Source organism: Dendrobates tinctorius, unplaced genomic scaffold (assembly GCF_039654945.1).
Source record: "Dendrobates tinctorius isolate UK_male_01 unplaced genomic scaffold, ASM3965494v1 ptg000075l, whole genome shotgun sequence".
NCBI lineage: Eukaryota > Metazoa > Chordata > Amphibia > Anura > Dendrobatidae > Dendrobates > Dendrobates tinctorius.
The window spans coordinates 7531745-7549080 of NW_027361743.1; the positions used below are offsets into that span (position 1 = coordinate 7531745).

General features: G+C 46.9%; 1 protein-coding gene across 2 annotated transcripts; it reads left to right on the forward strand.

Moving 5' to 3' along the window:
- Positions 1-109: 109 nt before the first annotated feature.
- On the forward strand, positions 110-14782 carry FAM76B (family with sequence similarity 76 member B). Of its 2 annotated transcripts, none has more exons than XM_073582960.1 (10): positions 110-588; positions 2621-2685; positions 3088-3142; positions 4412-4567; positions 4646-4848; positions 6676-6723; positions 6961-7041; positions 8105-8255; positions 12762-12863; positions 13247-14782. In XM_073582960.1, exons 1-10 carry the CDS (start codon positions 505-507, stop codon positions 13334-13336), a joined length of 1035 nt encoding a protein of 344 aa, XP_073439061.1. In that variant the 5' UTR covers positions 110-504; the 3' UTR covers positions 13337-14782. The 2 variants fall into 2 exon arrangements, with proteins under 2 accessions (XP_073439061.1, XP_073439062.1); XM_073582961.1 differs by having other exon boundaries at positions 111-588; positions 8120-8255.
- The last annotated feature ends 2554 nt before the right edge of the window (positions 14783-17336 follow it).

Consider the following 17336-nt stretch of genomic DNA (forward strand, 5'->3'; position numbering starts at 1 on the left):
TTGGTTAGCTGAGCATTTATCCTTGATTCCTATAGGCTAGTAATTTCAAACGGGAGTTTCCCGCCCCTGAGAGCGGCGCTGTGATTGGCTCGCGCGGCCCTTCCTTTGTAGTGATGCGGATTTGTTGGTATCCGGTTACGGCTTTTTCTTGGGGTTTTTTTTCTTCCTTTTGTTTATTTCTTATTAGTGTTTTTTTCCGGGGCGGGCGGGCAGAAAACAAAACCGGAGAGATAACGATAAGTCCGAAGTGACGAGATAATAAACAGAAAAAGAGAGGAACCGGCAGCGACGTCCTCATCCGGTGGGCGGATTGTGTAACGCCAGGGGGGAGCCACTGAGTGACGGGGACAGAGAAGGAAATTCTGCGACGGGCGGGCGCCGGACACAAAATATCCCAGTTCTCAGACGCCGCCAGCCTGAGGCAGGAATAGCCGCGCTGCGTCTCCTGTGTGCCCGCAGCCGCGTCCTCAGCCCCCGCCGCTGCTCCGTCACTGCGGCCGCAGGATGGCCTCGGCGCTGTACGCCTGCACCAAGTGTAACCAGCGGTATCCGTTCGAGGAGCTCTCTCAGGGCCAGCAGCTGTGTAAGGTGCGTGCTGCGGCCTAGTGCGGGGCGGCCGCCTGCCCTCTGTGGGCGCGGGTCACTGAAGGACGGGCGACACTCAGCCGCCATCATACACGTGACATCAGCGCTCCCTGCGGAGTCACAGCAAAGAGGTGCTGCAGTGTAAAGGGTGACATGACCTCTGTCAGCTGCTGCAGAACCTCTTGACGACTAGCAGTGAGACTTTGACCCCCGGGGTGGGATGTCACGGTGCGCTCTGTGTGGCCCCCCCCCCCGGGGTGGGATGTCACTGTGCGCTCTGTGTGGCCCCCCCCCCCGGGGTGGGATGTCACTGTGCGCTCTGTGTGGCCCCCCCGGGGTGGGATGTCACTGTGCGCTCTGTGTGGCCCCCCCCGGGGTGGGATGTCACGGTGTGCTCTGTGTGGCCCCCTGGGGTGGGATGTCACTGTGCGCTCTGTGTGGCCCCCCCCCCCCCCGGGGTGGGATGTCACTGTGCGCTCTGTGTGGCCCCCCCCCCCGGGGTGGGATGTCACGGTGTGCTCTGTGTGGCCCCCCCCGGGGTGGGATGTCACGGTGTGCTCTGTGTGGCCCCCTGGGGTGGGATGTCACTGTGCGCTCTGTGTGGGCCCCCCCCCCCCGGGGTGGGATGTCACTGTGCGCTCTGTGTGGCCCCCCCCCCCCCCCCCCCCCCGGGGTGGGATGTCACTGTGCGCTCTGTGTGGCCCCCCCCCCCCCCCCGGGGTGGGATGTCACTGTGCGCTCTGTGTGGCCCCCCCCCCCCCCGGGGTGGGATGTCACTGTGCGCTCTGTGTGGCCCCCCCCCCCCCCCCCGGGGTGGGATGTCACTGTGCGCTCTGTGTGGCCCCCCCCCCCCCCGGGGTGGGATGTCACTGTGCGCTCTGTGTGGCCCCCCCCCCCCCCGGGGTGGGATGTCACTGTGCGCTCTGTGTGGCCCCCCCCCCCCCGGGGTGGGATGTCACTGTGCGCTCTGTGTGGCCCCCCCCCCCCCCGGGGTGGGATGTCACTGTGCGCTCTGTGTGGCCCCCCCCCCCCCCCGGGGTGGGATGTCACTGTGCGCTCTGTGTGGCCCCCCCCCCCCCCCGGGGTGGGATGTCACTGTGCGCTCTGTGTGGCCCCCCCCCCCCCCCGGGGTGGGATGTCACTGTGCGCTCTGTGTGGCCCCCCCCCCCCCCGGGGTGGGATGTCACTGTGCGCTCTGTGTGGCCCCCCCCCCCCCGGGGTGGGATGTCACTGTGCGCTCTGTGTGGGCCCCCCCCCCCCCCGGGGTGGGATGTCACTGTGCGCTCTGTGTGGGCCCCCCCCCCCCCCCGGGGTGGGATGTCACTGTGCGCTCTGTGTGGGCCCCCCCCCCCCCGGGGTGGGATGTCACTGTGCGCTCTGTGTGGCCCCCCCCCCCGGGGTGGGATGTCACTGTGCGCTCTGTGTGGCCCCCCCCGGGGTGGGATGTCACGGTGCGCTCTGTGTGGCCCCCCCCCCCGGGGTGGGATGTCACTGTGCGCTCTGTGTGGCCCCCCCCCCCCGGGGTGGGATGTCACTGTGCGCTCTGTGTGGCCCCCCCCCCCGGGGTGGGATGTCACTGTGTGGCCCCCCGAGTGGGATGTCACGGCGCACTCTGTGTGGCCCTGGGGTGTGCTCTGTGTGGCCCTCCGGGGTGGGATGTCACATGGCGCTCTGTGTGGCCCCCCCGGGGTGGCATGTCACGGGGTGCTCTGCAGCCATTGAGGTGGCTTATCAACGGCTGGGACCCCAGCGATGTAGAGGAGGTGGAGAATGCCCCCTCAGCTCCATTCAGTGCCTATAGGACTGACAATGATGAGGAGCTTTGAACTTGGCCATCCTGAAGATGGTGACTGGATCAGAGATGTCTCCGTTTGGACATTCACCCCCAGCGATCAGTAATGCCATCTATTATGATAAATGACCTCTTGGTACAGCCCCAATAATGCTCCGTATACGGGGGACATGGCTTCCTCCGCACTGATACCGTTGCATGTAGTCTGGCTTTGCTGATGTTCTCGTGTTTTTCTTCCTCCAGGAGTGCCGCATCGCTCATCCCATTGTCAAGTGCACGTACTGCCGATCAGAGTTTCAGCAGGAAAGGTACGGCCGGATGGATGGGGCATTGTTCCTCTGGTTTGTAGGTCATGAGTCACATTTTAGTAATTTATTTGTAAGTTCCAAGGACGTGTTACCAAGAGAACTCTCCGCTGCAGAATTTCTTACCAGAAACTGAGAGAGAGACGTGGCTCCATTTCAGCCTTCACCCCTGTGTCACCCAGTAATCTGTGTGACGCCCAGTATTGTGTATCTCACATTAGTAGCCGCCGTGATTACCCCACACACCAGCTGCCACGTACACGCTGATCTGCAGGTTTCTCCACTGACCCGGATTGCAGCGAGACGTTCCCGGCTCTTATATTAGTCATTAATAATGGCCGTGTACGGCTGAGGTTTCCTCCTCTCTGTGTTTACACTCTGTCCGTCCTTTTTGTTTTTCTCTAGTAAAACCAACACTATATGCAAGAAGTGCGCTCAAAACGTTAAGCAGTTTGGAACGGTAAGTCGTCCGTCTGTGATCGTCCATTTACTGGGAGTCGTACGTATGGATCTGTGTGTAGCTGCTCATTTAGCGGCACCGATCTTGTGAGCTCACAGTAGAATAGGGCACCTGTAGAATAGTGTGGGATATAACATCAGTATCGCTCGCCTCCAAAGTATTAGTGAGCGGCGCTGTAATACCCCTTTAAAGCACCACTCCGGCAGTTTATTTCGGCGCTGGAGTGATGCTACTATGTAAGGTCCCTGCCGTTGTCTTCTGCTCTTCCCGTCGCCGCACCGCTCCTGCTCCACCATCTTGGACTGTATCTTCTGACTGACAAGAAGTAAAGATCCCGTTACACATAGCGATATCGCTAGCAATATCGCTGTAACGTCACTGGTTTTGTGACGCAGCAGCGATATTGCTAGCGATATCGCTATGTCTGATACTTCCCTCTGACCGGTTCCCCCGCTGATTGTCGCGCGAGAGCGGCCTGGGCCGTTTCTCGTCGGGCGCTTCCTGTGGCGCCGACGAGCGACGCGTGGACGCTGGCAGGAGGACGTCAGGATCGCCGCATCTGACAGGTAAATAGCGACCCCCGACCACTGCTATGTCGCTGGTGAGATCTGCCTGTGTGGCAGCTCACTAGCGACCACTTAGCGATGCACCAGCGATCCATATCGTTTTCGGGATCGCTGGTGCATCGCTATGTGTAACGGTACCCTAAGTCTCCAGCTCTGTGTAAGTCTGAGATGCTCAATCTGGCTCTCAGACTTCCATTGAGAAATGACCTCTGGGTCGCCCAGAATACGCTGCAGAAGGCGACCGAAGCAGTGCCGATAACGGACAAAGATGGTGGCCGGTGAGCATGAGCTTAGAGGCAGGGAATTTAGATTAGTGACACCACTCCAGTGCTTTAGTGCAAAAAAAAAAAAAAAGTGTGTTGCTTCCAATGTATGATGTGAGACCCACCTCTGGTACCCGCACCTGTCCCGAGAGCAGGACCTTTTTCTCTTGCCTCCAGGGAAGTTCAGCAATTTTCGAAAGTCCCATTGAGGTAAACGGCACGTGTGATGCCACCTTTTTAGCTTATAGCGGCACAAGATGGAACCATGGGTGTGGGTATATCCTAAACGTCATAGATTCAGGATAACTTTGAATCCTCATTGAGGTGGTCTCCTCGTTCCTGAGTGACACAAGCGCCCCTCGTCTTCACTTCCTCGGCTCGCCATGCAGCATTCCTTCTTGTTACACATTGTGATAATCTATACCATCTCTTCTCCTCAGCCCAAGCCTTGTCAGTACTGTAACATTATAGCAGCGTTTATCGGCACCAAATGTCAGCGTTGCACCAACTCAGAGAAAAAATACGGACCTCCACAAACCTGCGAACAATGCAAACAGCAGTGTGCTTTTGACCGGAAGGAAGAAGGCAGAAGAAAGGTATAACAGATCACACGACACGGCGGCACCAGATCACATGGTTACTTCTGATCCACTCACTTTTGCTTCTGTCTCCAGGTTGATGGGAAGTTGCTGTGTTGGCTTTGCACGCTCTCCTACAAGAGGGTTCTCCAGAAGACTAAGGAGCAGCGGAAGAGCCTGGGCTCCACACATTCAAACTCTTCATCCTCTTCTCTTACTGAGAAAGATCAGCTTCATTCTAAACACCATCATCACCACCACCATCATCATCACCACCACCGGCATAGCAGCAGTCACAAGTAAGCGGCGAGATTTTACTGCCCAATAACGCATTTAGCTGTAGGACAGGTTATGAGCAGGTTGATTCCTAGGACCCTGGCTCAGCGGTTGCATCAGTATTCTGGGACCTCTGGGATGGAGGTCTGTCATCTGCATCCTACCTGCTGGGATCCCGACGCCTCTTCTGATTTCTAGGTCCTTGTTATAGTGTGACATTGCATCGGGCCTACTGATCAGAAGAGATGACTGTAGGTAGGAGGCGTTCACAAGGCTTCGGTCCAGCAGCTACGGGCTATTGACAAGGTCACTGGACCAGGGACCTGAAAATCAATTCACTAATAATTAGCTTTAGTAAAAATTTGAAAGTTCTGCTATTTCTACCAGTTCCGTTGACAATGAATGGAGCAGAGCAGACTATAACCCACACATGCTGTTGAAGCTTGAAACACAGTGCAATAAAGGTGAAAAAATACTCTGCTGTAAAAAAAAAAAAAAATCTAACAATAAACAGCAACTGCTAGTAAAAAGATGACAAAACATGGTATTTAGTTGATACGGTTTTTGCAAAAATGTATACTAAGCCACTCTACCAAACGCCAAGGTATACCCATCAGAGCAGTCCTTACCAATGTATTGAAAAACCTGACTGTGAACAGTACCTATATGAGCAGGATTCAGAAAGGTAATGTCTGATGTGGACATGCTGTGTAAGACTGCTTTATTTGTGCATGGCCCACAAGAGAGGGGCGCAGACTATAACCCACACACGCTGTTAAAGCTTATAGAGAATTGTAGTTGAAAGAGGAATTCCCAGAATTGAAAGTTATTCTCCAACCTTGGAATTAGGAGATAAGAAACTGAACCGTGCGTGTTCTGCACAGCCCAGTCTTGGAGGGAGCGGAAGTGATTATATTCTGCAGAACTTGTAGACATCGGGTTGTTATCCTCTGTTCATAGGTCAGAGAATAACTTTATATTCTGGGTATTCATCTTTAACCCCTTCACGACTTGCATCATACATGTACGGCACATGTCTTCTCTCCCTCTTTGATGTAGGTTTGGCTCTGAGCCCGCATCTTTTCCTGTGCACATCAACTGACTTGATCAGCTGAGTTGTGCCCCTAACAGCCGTGAGTGGAACCTCAATCCACCCACGGCCGTTATTTTAAATGTTGCTGTCAATCTTTGACAGCAACATTTATGTGCCGGAAGCGTGTCACAAACACCGCTCATCGGTGCCCTCGTCACATGCAACATTGGAATAACAGGTGATCAAAACATCACATCTACCCCAAAATGGTACCAATAGAAACCTCAGCTCAGCACACAAAAAATTAGCCCGTACCGAGATCGAAAAAAATGGAGACGCTACAGGTCTCAGAAAAGGGTGCCCTTTGGGTTTTTTCACTACTTCGAAAATATGTATAGGTTCTTTTTTTATTTATCTATTTAACTCATAATGACCTGGAGAATAATAATGGCAGGTCAGTTTTGGCATTTAGCGAACATGGTAAAAAATTTTTTTTTTTTTTTTTTTTTGCAATTTCACCGCACTTGGAATTTTTTTCCCATTTTCTAGTACACTATATGGTAAAATCAATGGTGTCATTCAAAAGTGCAACTCGTCTTGCAATAAATAAGCCCTCACACGGCTATATTGATGGAAAAATAAAAAAAAAAGGGAGCGAAAAACAGAAACTGGCTGCGGCGTGAAGGGGTAAATCTACCATTCTCTGCAAGCCTTGACAGCTGAAGAGCATGTGCTGGGTTTTTGTATCTTGATTAGTAGTTGTATTTAATAGGTGTTTGTTGGGTATTAACACACAATCTTTTTCTCTTTTCCATAGAATAAGTAGTCTAAGCCCCGAAGGAGACCAGGGAATATGGAAGCAAAGGTATGATCACTGATAAAATGCGACCCGTGTCCAACTGTCCTTCATCTTGGGTCCATTCATGTGAATGGGCAGCGTGAGCTTGTGACCACATATCAGCTGCATCAAGACCTGCACCAATCTGCAGATGGGGGTTGTTTGCTTTGAGGCGTTTGTCCTGTTGGGAATATCTGATGTAAAGTCTGTGACTTTCTGTATATCATGTCGATCAGTGAGTTACACACACTCTTCTTATTGCAGTCATAAATCTACTACAGCAATTCAGAATGAACCTCCAAAGAAGAAGCCCAAATTGGAATCCAAGCCATCCAACGGAGACAGGTACGTATATCAAAACTAAAGGGTCTCTTTGTCACTTAGTTATAGTTTTTATATGTTTGTATTTGTCAGAGATCTTCATTTCTTGGGCCACTCCAAACCTCTTAACAGACCCCCCAATATTCCTTATTCCCAATTTTTGTATGAATGACTGTCCTATACAGTTGCACATTGATTTTGTCAATCCGGCTTATGATCTTTAACATCAAGTTCAAATTTGTAAGCACTTGTATGTGGGAACAGTTAAAGGGGATGTCTCATGATCTTTCTGCAAGAGTGCACTGCTCCCCTTGCTTCCTGCTTGCAGGTGGTGGCGGTGCACTCCTGAAGATTGCCAGTTCGGATAAGTGGCATGTTTGAGCCTCCAGACCAAACGGTGTGCCCTTCGTAGCATAAAGCAGGGGCAGCATCGGTAAGACACACTGAAGCTGGCGGCACCCATCGATCCTGCCAGCTGTAGAGTATGTGAGTGCTACTCTCTTGCCTAGGAGACTGTCCACCTCTAATAGACTGCAGAGGTGGCTGGTAACCTAGGCAGTGAGCAGTACTCAGGATTTTAAAAATGCCTGAGGTTTTAATCAGAAGTGTATTTCCAGGTTGCTTGTTTTTACAAGCACTTTGCAATTTTACCCACTTAGTAAGATGAGGTGAACCCTCTTAACCCAAGTACGAGCCTTCTCTACAGTCTGATCCACAGAATTGGTGGGGCAGAGGGCTGTAGAGTAGGAATTGAGCTCCATTCTTACACCCAAGGTCTCGTAGTGATAACCTCATGCCCCCCCTGTGAACCCCTGGCACTGACATCAGGTGAAGCTGGCATGTCTGCTGCCAGCAGTGATTGGCAGCAGTGGTCACGCTGCAGGAGAGGCAGTGCTGGTGCCTAATCAGCTTTTGATTGGGGAGGGATTTTCTGATATTCAGTTCCCTGATTTTTGCTCCACTGCTGTCCTGTGTTAGTCTTATATATGTACTGAGAATGTATTTTCTGTTCCACCACATTGTATATTTTGCTCGTATTACAGACGTCTTATTATTTTTGATATTACAATAAATGTTTAAATTCCAGCATGTATTATTTTAGTAGTTCAATCAATCAGTCGACGGACAGCGGCGGCACAGACAACTTTGTGCTTATCAGTCAATTGAAAGAAGAAGTCATGTCCCTGAAACGGCTCTTACAGCAGCGAGATCAGACCATCCTGGAGAAAGATAAGAAGGTAAGCCACCTGCTGCTCAAGAGCGCTGCCTCTGGTGTGGTTCAAGGAAAAACTCCCGCCCTATAGCCTACATAACACACGTACGGAAAAATTCACTGTCCTTCTGGTAGCAAAGGCACGTCCACCAAAATGACAGGCGACGTGGAGATCCGGTATTCTGTTGGTTGTGTTTTGTAGATTTATGGCAAATTCAGGCTTTTTGGCAATTCCTGCAGTCAGGTAATTTATTAATAATATTAGTGTCTCATTTGCAAGCAAACCGAATCATAACATGGGCTGGGTGAAAATGTATGAGCTTTATACTCTGCCATCATCCACAAGATCAAGATTACAAAGACATCCTGGAGGATGGCGGATCGGCAGTCACCCTCTAGCACTAATGGCAGCCAATCCCTCTTGGACGGCCTTCTCTGTAATCAATGTAGATTCCAGGACTGATTCTACATCAGTTATGAGGTGTAAACCAGCGCCGATCCACGTTTAAATCGTCCAGTTAGGGCCTATTAACGCGCCACATTTGGCCCATTGAAATGGACCACTTGTTTGCACCGGCTAAGTAGATAATATTGATAAATCTGCACTTGTAATACATTGTGTGTGTACAAAATTGTTGGCACCCTCAACTTAATATTTGGCTGCACATCATTTGGAATAAATAGCTGCAGTCAGTCACTCCTATAACCATCAACAAGCCTCTTACCTCTCAACTGGAATTTTGGAGCACTCTTCTTTCGCAAATTGCTCCAGGTCTCTCATACACTGCTCAAAAAAAAATAATCACAAAAATACCACATCCTAGATATCACTGAAATATTCCAATTGCAATTTTTATTTTTTACATAGTAAAATACGTTGAGAACAATAAAGCATAAAAATCATCAATGTAAATCCCCTGAAGGTCTGGATTTAGAGCGAAAGTCAAAAATCAAAGTGGAAAATCAAATTACAGGCTGATCCAACTTCAGTGGAAATTCCTCAAGACAAGGAAATGATGCTCAGTAGTGTGTGTGTGGCCTCCACGTGCCTGTATGACCTCCCTACATCACCTGGGTATGCTCCTGATGAGGCGGCGGATGCTCTCCTGAGGGATCTCCTCCCAGACCTGGATTATAGAATCTGTCAACTCCTGGACAGTGTGGTGCAATGTGGCGTTGCCGGATGGAAAGAGACAGGATGTGCTTGATTGGATTCAGGTCTGGGGAACAGGCAGGCAAGTTGATAGCAACAATGCCTTCATCATGCAGGAACTGCTGACACACTTCAGCCACATAAGGCTTAGCATTGTCATATATCAAGCAGAAATCCAGGGCCCAGTGCACCTGCATATGGTCTCACAATGGGTCTGAGGATCTCCTCCTGGTACCTTTGGCTAGCATTTGGAGGGCTGTGTGGCCCTCCAAAGAAATGCCTCCCTACACTTGCCTCCAACCCAGTCAAGCTGGAGGATGTTGCAGGTAGTAGAATGTTAAATATTAATGGTTATTGATTTATTCTTATTCTCAATTCTGTACTGAGCACTTGCCTCGTGGAATGTTTAGCTGACGTTACATGTGTTATTTCTGTATATTTAGCTCAGGGTAGATGTTAACGCCACATAGAGAGAACACGTGCTATGTGAGAGGTATTTAACCACATGACCCACAGGAAGGGAGGCTCACACTTCACGCAGACATCAGATGGACACTAGGTTGTACGGACAGGTGGTGAGTTAACCACGTGCTTCTTTCAGCCATGCCTTTGACAGAGACAGACGCAGTCTATCATTAAGGATTCCAAGAAAGCTGGGGAACAAACTGATACGGACAATCTCTTTGTAACTATTTCATCTATTTTATGTTTTCCTGCGATGATTCTTTTTGGTGGACAAGCCAATAAACCACTAACTTTTTTGTTTTGTTTTTTTATTGTAAAACATGACATTTTCTTTAGGCTAAGTGCACACGTAGCAAAAATTTTCTGCTGAATAACAGGACTCCCTTCCCAGAAACCACGCGTTTTTTTTGCTTTTTTTTTTTTCCGCACGGTTTCTAGACACATGGAAAAAGCCAGAAACGCGGAAAAAAAACTGCGAAATTAATGAGCATGCTGTGTTTTTTACCGCAATGCGGTTTTTTTACCGTGGATTTTTTGGCAAATCCGTGGGAAAAACCGCGAAAAAAAACGCTGTGTGTGAACACAGCCTTAGAGTATCACATCTGGTAAAGAGTCCTGAATAAATAAATATACAAAATAGGTATATTTAACACAGAACATTCTGCACTGCGTCTCCAGACTCACGTGCTCAGTGTGAGACGGCCATCCTACCACCCTCATGGAGTCTGTTTCTGACAGTTTGAGCAGACACATGGATGTCAGTGGCCTGCTGGAGGTCATGTTACAGGGCTCTGGCCCTGCTCTTCCTGTTTCTTCCTTGCCCAAAGTAGTGGTCTTGCTGCTGGGCTGTTGCCCTTTTATGGCCCACACCATGTCTCCTAGTGTACTGACCTGTCTCTTGGTATATCTGCTCCATGTTCTGGACACTGTGCGGATACACAGATACCCTTCTTGCTACAGCTCACATTGATATGCCATCCTGGATGAGCTGCACTACCTGAACAACTTCTGTAGGTTGTAGACACCGCCTCATGCTACTATATAGTACTTCTAAGGGTGAGAGCAATGAAAAAATGCTCGTGACCAAAACAGCCAAAAAGGATGAACAGAGAAATGGTCTGTGGTCACCCTCTGCAGAACCATTTCTTTATAGAGGTTGTCTTGCTAATTGTCTATCATTTCTACCTGTTGTCTGTTGCATTTGCACAACAGCAAGAGAACTTGATTCCCAATCAGTGTTGCTTCATAACTGGACAGCTTGATTTCACAGAAGTGTGATTGACTTAGAGTAGCATTGTGTTGTTAGTGTTCCCTATATTTTTTTTTTTGAGCAGTGTATTTGAAGGTGTCTTCTCCCAGCAGCAATTTTAAGATCTCGCCACAGCTGTTCAATGGGGTTTAGATCCGGACTCTTTCCTGGTCACTTCAGAACTCTCCAGCACTTTGTTTCCATCCATTTCTGGGTGCTTCTTGAAGTATGGTTCCGGTCATTGTCCTACTGGAAAACCCATGACCTAGGATGCAAACCGAGATTTCTGACACTGGGTACTACATTGCGACCAAAAATCCTTTGGTAATCTTCAGACATCGTGATGCCGTGAACATAGTCAAGGCAGTCAGTGGCAGAGGCAGCAAAACACCCCCAAAACATCATTGACCTTCCACCATGTTTGACTATAGGTACGGTGTTCTCTTTGTAGGCCTCATTCCGTTTTCAGTAAACTGATGTGCTCTACCAGAAGGCTCTATTTTGGTTTTCTCTGTCCCCAATACGCTTTCGTAGAAGGATTTTGGATTGCGTAAACTTTTCAAACTGCAACCTAGCTTTTTTTGTTTGTCAGCAGTGGGGTCCTCCTGGGTCTCCTGCCATAGTGTTTCATTTCCTTCAAATGTCGACAGTTCGTGCTGACACTGATGCACCTTGAGCCTACAGGACAGGTTAAATTTCTTTGGAGCTTAATTGGGGCTGCTTATCCACCACCCAGACTATCCTGCATTGCAACCTTTCATCAGTTTTTCTCTACCGTAAACTTCCAGGGAGATTAGCTACAATGCCATGGGTTATAAACTTCTTGATTATGTTGCGCACCGTGGACAAAGGAACATCAAGATCTCTGGAGATTATTTTTGGCAATTTTGATTCACAAGTCTTACTGTGGCACACACAGACACACTATGGAAAGATTGAGTCCACCTCTTCCCTATTTATCTGGTTTCAGGTGTGATTTTCATATTCCCCACACCTGTTACTTGCCACAAGTGAGCTTGAACGAGCATCACATGCTTGAAACAAAGCTCTTTACCCACAATTTTGATAAGATGTCAACAATTTTGTCTGACTGGGAGAAATACTTCATTTTTCTAGAACAATTTCAAGAGTCCAACACTTTTCGCCATGACGGTATATGAAAACATACACTATGTTAAAGCTTTGTATTTGTAACTATTGTTGAACTGTTTTGTACAATCTTGTACTTTTCAGTAGTGCAAAACTAACGTTTGCATAATGGTATAACGCTGTAGTTGCTTTTCAGGAAATTTGTTGGTTCCCTTTAAAAGCTTACGTGTCATTCAGGAGTTTAACAGTTAATCCTTACAAGTCATCCTGACTTATGGGATTTCCTTCTGCAGAAAACTTTGTTGTGAAGCGTCAAGTGTCTTTAGGCTACAATTCATCTATCAGTTCTTGTCTTGCTACCTGGTTTATTCAACCCCATCTAAAACCCAGAAATACCGGGGTGAAGGTTATAGCACACGGGGGCTAAGTCTCATTCACTGGCTTGTAACGTTTCCTTTCCAGCTCTAGCTATAAAAAGATTTGAAAGGAGCACTGGCTCGGCCTCTGTATTTTACAAATAATTTTTTTAATATGTTATCAAATCACTAAATTAGTTTTTATTTATTTTTTAATAGCTTACAGAACTGAAAGCGGACTTCCAGTACCAAGAGAATAATTTGAGGACAAAGATGAATGGCATGGAGAAAGCTCATAAGGAGTCTGTGGAGCAAATGCAGGTATGGCAGCAATTAAAGGGCTTTGTCTCATGATTTTTCTGCAAGAGTGCACCGCTCCCCTGGCTTCCTGCTTGCAGGTGGTGGCGGTGCACTTCTGAAGTTTGCCAGTTCGGATCAGCAGCATCAGATGATCATGGACTTGTCACTCTTTGAAGGATTCATCTTTTGTCTCTGGCCTCCTTATCAATCTTGGCTCCCGTTTCTCTGCTCCCATTCACCTCCATAGGAGCTCGGTTACAGTACCTAGACCTCATAATTCATATATTTTCCTTATTTTTATAAATTGATTTGTCGCACTATAAAAGTTTATATATCCTAAGCTCAGACTTTGGCCTGCAATATAACCTGAAATTTAACAATTCTGTTTTTCATCTTTGTTTTAGGGGAAAAATCGTGAATTGCTGAAGCAGGTGGCAGCTTTATCGAAGGGTAAAAAATTTGACAAAAGCGGCAGCATCCTGACCTCTCCTTGAGGGCCTGTTTAGCATGGAGGACTCAGTTTTGGGGGGATTTTTTTTTTTCTCCCTCTTATTCTGTGAAGCCCTTAAAAAAAATTCTGTAATAATAAGGGAATATTTTAGACTTTTATTTTTCTCTCTAATCATTGACCGGACTCATTAATCAATTTTTAAAAGCAAACCAACTTCAGCCGGCTTGAAGACGCCTGGTCGTTTTTGCAAACGCCAATTTATCGAATGTGTGTCGCTACAGTAGCGCCATTTTCAGAAACTTATATGGCAATAAAAAGAAAAAACTCAGGCAACCGCCGGCCTTTGTTTTTAATAAGTGGCTTGTATTTGTAGCAAGTCTGAGACATCTGCTGTATTATTTTTTTTTTTTTTTCCAATAGCAAGTTTATAGATTTTAATTTTTTGTGTGTTCGGTCTTCTAATATCATGATAGGATCCTTGCTGGATTAAAAAAAAAAAGAAAATTTAATACAAGTCCCAGTAAACGATCCCGATCTCTAAGGAAACCAGTCACGTGATGTTTCCAGATCCCACTGGACTCGTGAGAACTAGTTGGTCAGCCGTATGAAAAAAGCAATTTTCCAAGGTGGTAAGCGCCCATGATTGTCACCCAGCTCTCCCTGTCCGGGTGTGGGTGTATGTGGTAGTCTCAGGGCAGGTACCGGCAGTGTTGCACAGCCAGCACTTTAAAAACAGTTCTCTAACCACTTAAATTCCGCAGTCCATCCCTGAGAGTGGCATCTAACTGACGCAATCCCCTTGGGGGGGCCGATGAGGCTGATCTAAGGTGGTCTCCTCCATCTCTGCCATCTTTATACCACTAACAAGCAGTGGCTGGGCTTCATACAGCCTATCGTTAATTTCACCAAGTATTGCAAGACTGAAGTATCGCAGATTCAAGCCCATAAGTTGTTAAAGTTTTTAAAAGTTGCAAAAATAATAAAATTTGAATCCCTTTTTTATTAGTACAATAATTTAAAAAAAAATCTTGTCATATCTATGAAAGACCGGTCTATGCAGATGTAAAATTATTAACCCCCATATGACAAATGCTGTATGGGGAAAAAAAAACCCTAAACACTTGGGTTAGAGGAGTTGTCCACTTGATCAAAATGTTTGGCCCCAATAAAATAATAAGGCTTATACTCGCCTCCTGTGCCAGTGCTGATTGGGCGCCGGTGTCACAACAGCACGGGAGAGTGAGTACCGACACCACGGGAACCGCGCCGGCACAAGAGGCGAGTACAAGCTTTATTATTTCATCGGGGCCAAGAGTGGGGAATGAGAAGAAGTTGTCCAAGTGGTGGACAACTTTGACCTTGCTCCATACTGTTTGTGCACCGAGCTCAAGCTTTAAAGTGTGCGCTAAGCTCTTACTGCTGTACGCAGTCCTTTTTAGCGGAGGGTTTGTAGCTTTGTATTAAAATAAAAAAATGAAACCTTCTGAAATCGACCCAGAATTTTTCATCAGTTGAGAATAAATGCTGTTCTATGGTGGGCGCTCACACTACAGGGACGTCTCCTCTTTCTAGTAGTTGGTAATTTCATACCAGAATAGAGGAAATCCCTCGTCTGTCGCCTGTGCGCTTTTTGTAAGATCTGCTGTGGATTTTTACTTGCAAGTGCCTTTGGTGTAACCTTTTAATTTATAGGTGTGTTTGGGGCCATGTGTGTATATAGAACCTTTCTCTGTTATCAGATGTTCTTTATTTTTTTTTTTTTTTTCCCTTTGAACAGAAAACAGTTAGGTAAAAATCTAACGATCAGATGTTTAGGGGTGTTTTTTTTTTTTTTTTGTTTTGTCCCTCCTGTGCCAAAGTGCCAGTGAAAGTATTGCTCCATTTGTCCATCATAACCCCCTTTGATAGGTGAGTGTGTTGAGCTGATGGACTTCACTCTTCTCCGTAGCTTTCAGCTTCGTACTAGTTTTACACAGCTGTAATTTGGTTGCACATCGATGGCTGTAAGACCGCACACCCCCCACGCCTCCTCTGACAAAGTGGGTTTTTTTTCAACATAAATAAATGAAAAATTGCAAAGACCTCTGTTCTCAAGATCAGATGCATTCTTTTTTTTTTCTTACATTTTATAATTTACTCCTTGCTGCCTAGGTTACCTTTCGCAGTCTCTATCAGTGGTGACTTGTATCCTAGGTAAGAAGCGCTCGCTTACAAGCTCTTTCCTTTAGATCTTGTGCATGCTGCTTTGAAGCTGGCCGGATCGCTCGATCCTGTCTACTTTATTACCTTTGTGCTCTTCCTATGCTGCAAGAGGCAAAGCTGCCTTATTTACCTGCATCAGGAAGAGTGCATGTCTCAGGTCATCCCGAACAGTCCATCAGGAGGCAGAGGATCAGTGCACTCTCTAGGAGGGGAAAAACCCTCTTTAAAGGAGTATTCCTATCTCCAAGATCCTATCCTAATATGTAGTGGATATAGTATTAGCAACCCCCCCCCAATTAGAAATGTGGTATAGTTCTTCTGATTTGCTATGTCACTTACCCCATGTACAGGACATTGCAGAAGCTTAGGTACCCATGGTTATGACCACTAATATAGTCATGGATGCCTAAGCTACTGCAATGCCCTGCACATGGGGCAAGTGACATAGCAAATCAGAAGAACTATACTACATTTCTAACTGGAGGTATTTGCTAATATTACTACATATTGTGATAGGATCTTGGAGATGGGAATACCTCTTAAGTCACCCAACTGAAAATGCAAAAAAAAAAAAAAAGCTGGTCAGCTGTAAATAAAAGACCCCTTTTAGTGAAGCTTTTTAATGTCCTACCTTTACAAATTCAGTGTTTATTGTGTGTGCCAGTGGCTCCGTGTAATAATCTATTCTGAACAGAGGCCCCCGGCATCAGATCTATACCACATGGCATCGGCGGTGTAAGGTGGCACGGTCACCTGATACTGATGAGGCTGGTATACTTACTGCAAAAATCTACGTCGGAATGCTGGCGCAGTCCTGTTTTGAAAGGTTTCGTCAAATATTCATTTTGACATTAGCAGTTGGGTTAATTTGATATTTTTGATAAGACTTGTACAGACGCAGCAATTGTGAAATGTTCAGTTTAAATTTTTGTATGTGATTTTTTTTCTTTAACGGTGGAAAAGGATGGGGATTACATTTGTTTGTTTTGTTTTGTTTTTTTTTTTTTGTTTTTTTTGTTCATAATTTAAAAAAAACACTTATCTAATATACTGCAGTGTCACGGTTTAGCTATGAAGATGGCCATTACAGGAGTCTTCGGCAGGTCCCGGGTGCCACGGTTCTCAGCAATCAGTATTGATATGCCACTGTCCAAAGATTGGCGGCAGCAATCGGAGCTGCTCCAGCCGCTGCTGATACAGGAACATGTCAGCTGGGTGTAATGGTCGGTAACGTTCTGGTATAATGCAGGCTCAGCTTCCGAGTCCGCTCCATATTGCATGTCGGGAAGGGATTGAGTCATTTGCAGTTTTCCTACTGTAGAGCGATTTTGTTGGTGCCCGTCAGTTGCAGTGATGAAATGTCGCATTGAGTCGTCTTTTACCGGGATCCTGACGCGAGATTCATGTTGACCAAACGCACCAGGCCAAGTTTCAATCATGAATTCACAAACAAATCTGCATCATAAAGGGGGTGAAAATCTTTAAACCCAAATGCTGATTTCGTTCTCTGCGCCGCCTATCAACGTCCATGTGGACAAGCTTTCAGCCACTTCCTTTGCAATGTGTTCCGCAGGGGTCGTTCTTGCCATTTGCAAATCGGCAGGGTTTCTTTTTACGTATCAGTTTCACCTTAAAGTTATGAACAGCATCAAGGTTTTCAAAAAGGCTGAGTTTAAGAGCCAGGTTCCATGTATAGTTCCTAACTTTCCAGACCTAGCGCTTCTGTACAACTTATAAACCTTGCTGGCTTCGTCCCCTTGCCCACTCCAGGATAGCTTACCTTGTAAATATTCGTTTTCATTGACGTTTCCGACAAAGGCAGGTTTTGCACTTCTAGAAAG